The following is a 3,273-nucleotide window of genomic DNA, read 5'->3' on the forward strand; positions in this document are numbered from 1 at the left end:
CATTCTGTAGAATTGGATTTCAGAAGGGGTGAAGCCTAGTTCTTCGAGTTCAGCCTGAATTTCGGGAAGTGCCATTTGGTTGTGAAGCCCTTTGACAATAGCTATCAACTTTTTGTCCTCAAGGAGGGTGTGAGTGTGGAACTCAATTTTTTCTCGAGCGAGAAGTTTGGTGATGGCTCTGTGGTCATTTGTAGTTTTGGGGGTGGATTTGGATGTCCAACGCTACTTTTTTGGGGTTTGTGAAGGTGCGATTGTTTTGCACAAGAAGATTTTTGGCCTTAGTCCATTCCACAGTATTTCTGATGACGATAGGAATCGCGGACTTGGGGGTTGGGGTGCCGAAGTGGTGGCAGGGCCTGAGGGCTGGGGTGCCGAAGTGGCGGCTAGAGCTGGGGTAGCCTGAGAGGTTTTAGCGGGTTGGGGGGCTTGCGCATCCTGGACCATGTGCTCGTCTAGTGCCGGGTTAAATGTTGCCAAGCGAAGCGACTGAAGGTCGCCGGCCTTGGTTTTGGCTTTAAAAGAAAGCAGGGTGCGGGGTTTTTGGGCGGGCGTCTTGCAGGCTTACCTTGATCCGTTTGTGATTGGTTCGAGTCTTCGCTTTCGGATCCTGAAGGGCTCCGCTCGCGAGAGCTCATTTTATGGTTGGAAGTTGCGCTGGAGTAAGGAGCTTCTGGTATTTCAAGCGGTGGCTATGTCCATCACAAAATACGCTCAGGAACACTATCCTGAACGGCACTGCACTGAGGGGCTTTCCGGAGCCCAGAAGGGGGACCTGCACGTGCCTCTTAGGGAGACACGAGCTGGAATTTCTTTCTTGGTAGTCTGGGGGAGGGCAAAACACACACTTAGTGAAGCTTCAACCTCGAGGTTGGACCGCGAGTGTGAAACACTTTGTAGCAAATAATTAAACAGTCAAACAGTGGAACGTTTGAAGAGCTGTTGTTCATCTGACGAGAGCTGATGAGCAACTGTGGAGTCTACTGATTAACTCTACTACTATTTGAACATATTTATTATCAGCTAAGTTTACAAGCTTCCTACTGCTACTTATCTACGGGTTCTTAAATCTAACATCGTTGGAGTGTCTAACACTCCATGTAACTTAAGATATGTCATCCTATATAACTTAATCTAAATTACCCTAACTAACCTAATCTAAACCTAAACCTAAACCTAACAGCGTCTCTTGCTTCCTATAACTAACTTAGAGTTAGCCCATGGTCCTCGATGTGGTGCAGCAACTGGTCATCGCATGTGGTCCACGTCTTCTTCTTGAACTGTGTCTTTTTGCAAGTAACCCGGACTGTGGGATTCTTGCTTTGCCGGGCGTTATCCAGGAACTTTGATGTTAAGTTCCGGATATGGTCCAGCAGGTCATCTGTTTTGAGGTCTCTTTGCAGGGTGGAATTTCTGACAAAGTATGGGACCTTGGCTGCTATCCGCAGTTTCCGATTCTGGCTTACTGCCAGTTTGTGTTTCTGGCAGGTGCTGGCCGTGGACCATGCAGGAGATCCGTAGGTCAGCACCGGGCGGATTAGTTGTTTTTAAGCTCTAACCTTTGTTCGCAGGAAGAGCTTATCTGTCAGCAGAGGATAGTAGGCCAATACTAACATTTAATTTAAATTTAATTAATACTGTTTTCATAATCAATGGTCAATGAAAAATGTTTGAACAAATTTTATTAGCGGCGATATTCTAATTAATTAAATGCCAGTGGTATTTCTTATCCATTCTCTGAAATAATTTACACTCGCATAAACTCCTGGAAATCCTGCCCTAGCACAACCATAACCCCATGATACCACTCCTATTAACGAGTTATTGGTAATTAAAGGACCGCCTGAATCTCCCGCACACGCATCCTTTTCACCTTCTTCGTGGCCGGCACATATCATTCTATCAGTAACCCAACTACCTAAAAACAAATTGCATATTATATTGCTAGAGATATAGTTTTAAATGAGTATTTGTTTATCGGGTACTGCTTTACTTACTGAAACCAACTGTGTTATACAAAGTCAGACAATCTTCATTGCTTACAAGTGGCACAGCAACTTCTTGCAAAATTTCAGCTAAAAACAACCCATATTCATGTTGTAAGCCCCAACCTATTACAGTGACCACAGTGGCCGCGGGATAGTTCTGAAATAAGCTGTGTCATAAAAACCATAAATTTAATGAACAGCCAACTTAGTGCTAACCTCATCAATTTCCAGCATTCTAATAGGCTGAACGGTCGTAGATAATGTGAGGTCTTTTTCCAAATACAATAGGCTGATGTCATAGTCGAATCCTACAGGAAAACTGTTCAAAAATAAAGGATGATCATAAAGTTTTAAAACGGATACTTCTTGCCCGCCTGTTTCCAGAAGACCTGTTCCGACTCGAATTGTAAAGCCTCGTATTGCGTTATTGGAATATCTCAGATCTCTAAAAATTAAAAAATTTTAACAGGGTTTTTAATTTTTTTATTAGAGCGTTTACTAAAACGCTTTGGCGATATAGACGCTGAGTTTTTTTGATGCCTAGTACAGGCTTTGCGGAAACTACAGCACATACCAAAAAGGTTAAGGCCAGTCAGTTACAATTTGTAGAACAAGGGAATATAATTCGTGTCAACTGTCCACGTCAATACCAAGCTATATTTCTAACTTTAGCGATTAACACTTCGTATTTTTTTTTCAATAAAACTTTTTGTAACTCCTCCACTTATAACTTACCTTAGAGTCACACTCAATCGGTCTTCGGGTGAAATCGTATCACGGAAATTCGACATTTTTGCAAATTTGTTTTTTCATGGCAACTAAAATATATTTAAACGTATCCTGATTCATGCGATAGTAATCAAAAAATGTTTTTTTATTCGTTTTTAGAACTTCATATAAGTGATGGAATTCTCCAAATTCTTTTCGTGTTACTAATTTGTCAGAAATGACCGGGACGCAAAAGCGACACCTGTCGGATGGCAGCACACCCAACAAGCCAGCACCTGGGCGGCTGTATGTGGGAACTTCCGTATAGGAAGGAACCACACATAAGTCGTGCAAGGTGCAAGCAACTCGAACCATCCAACAGACTTTGAGATCGGTCAAGGACAAACGGGATCCTTTATCAGCAGCAGGAGTATACAGAGTTCCGTGCAGCTGTGGAAGAGCACACATCGGCACCACAAAACGAAGCATAAACACTAGGATAACGGAGCACAAACAAAGTTGCAGATTGGGACAAACGGAAAAATCAGCAGTAGCGGAGCACGCACTGCTAGACGGCCAC

General features: G+C 43.1%; 1 protein-coding gene across 2 annotated transcripts in view; it reads right to left on the reverse strand.

The window, feature by feature from the left end:
• Nucleotides 1-994: 994 nt before the first annotated feature.
• Nucleotides 995-3,273, reverse strand: part of LOC109546130 (trypsin-1) — a 7,852-nt gene continuing 5,573 nt past the window's right edge. Inside the window, exons 1-4 of one of the 2 annotated variants that reach the window (XM_048666425.1) lie at nt 2,721-3,229; nt 2,202-2,430; nt 1,995-2,142; nt 995-1,915 (exon numbers count right to left, since the gene is read on the reverse strand). In XM_048666425.1, coding sequence (XP_048522382.1) covers nt 1,704-1,915; nt 1,995-2,142; nt 2,202-2,430; nt 2,721-2,776 — 645 coding nt within the window. In that variant the 5' untranslated portion in view covers nt 2,777-3,229 and the 3' untranslated portion in view covers nt 995-1,703. Of the gene's footprint in view, nt 1,916-1,994; nt 2,143-2,201; nt 2,431-2,720; nt 3,230-3,273 lie in introns of those variants that run through there. The other variant, XM_019916959.2, reaches the window with a different exon arrangement.

Source organism: Dendroctonus ponderosae, unplaced genomic scaffold (assembly GCF_020466585.1).
Source record: "Dendroctonus ponderosae isolate FM_Combo_2020 unplaced genomic scaffold, Dpon_F_20191213v2 Dpon_F_20191213_5, whole genome shotgun sequence".
NCBI lineage: Eukaryota > Metazoa > Arthropoda > Insecta > Coleoptera > Curculionidae > Dendroctonus > Dendroctonus ponderosae.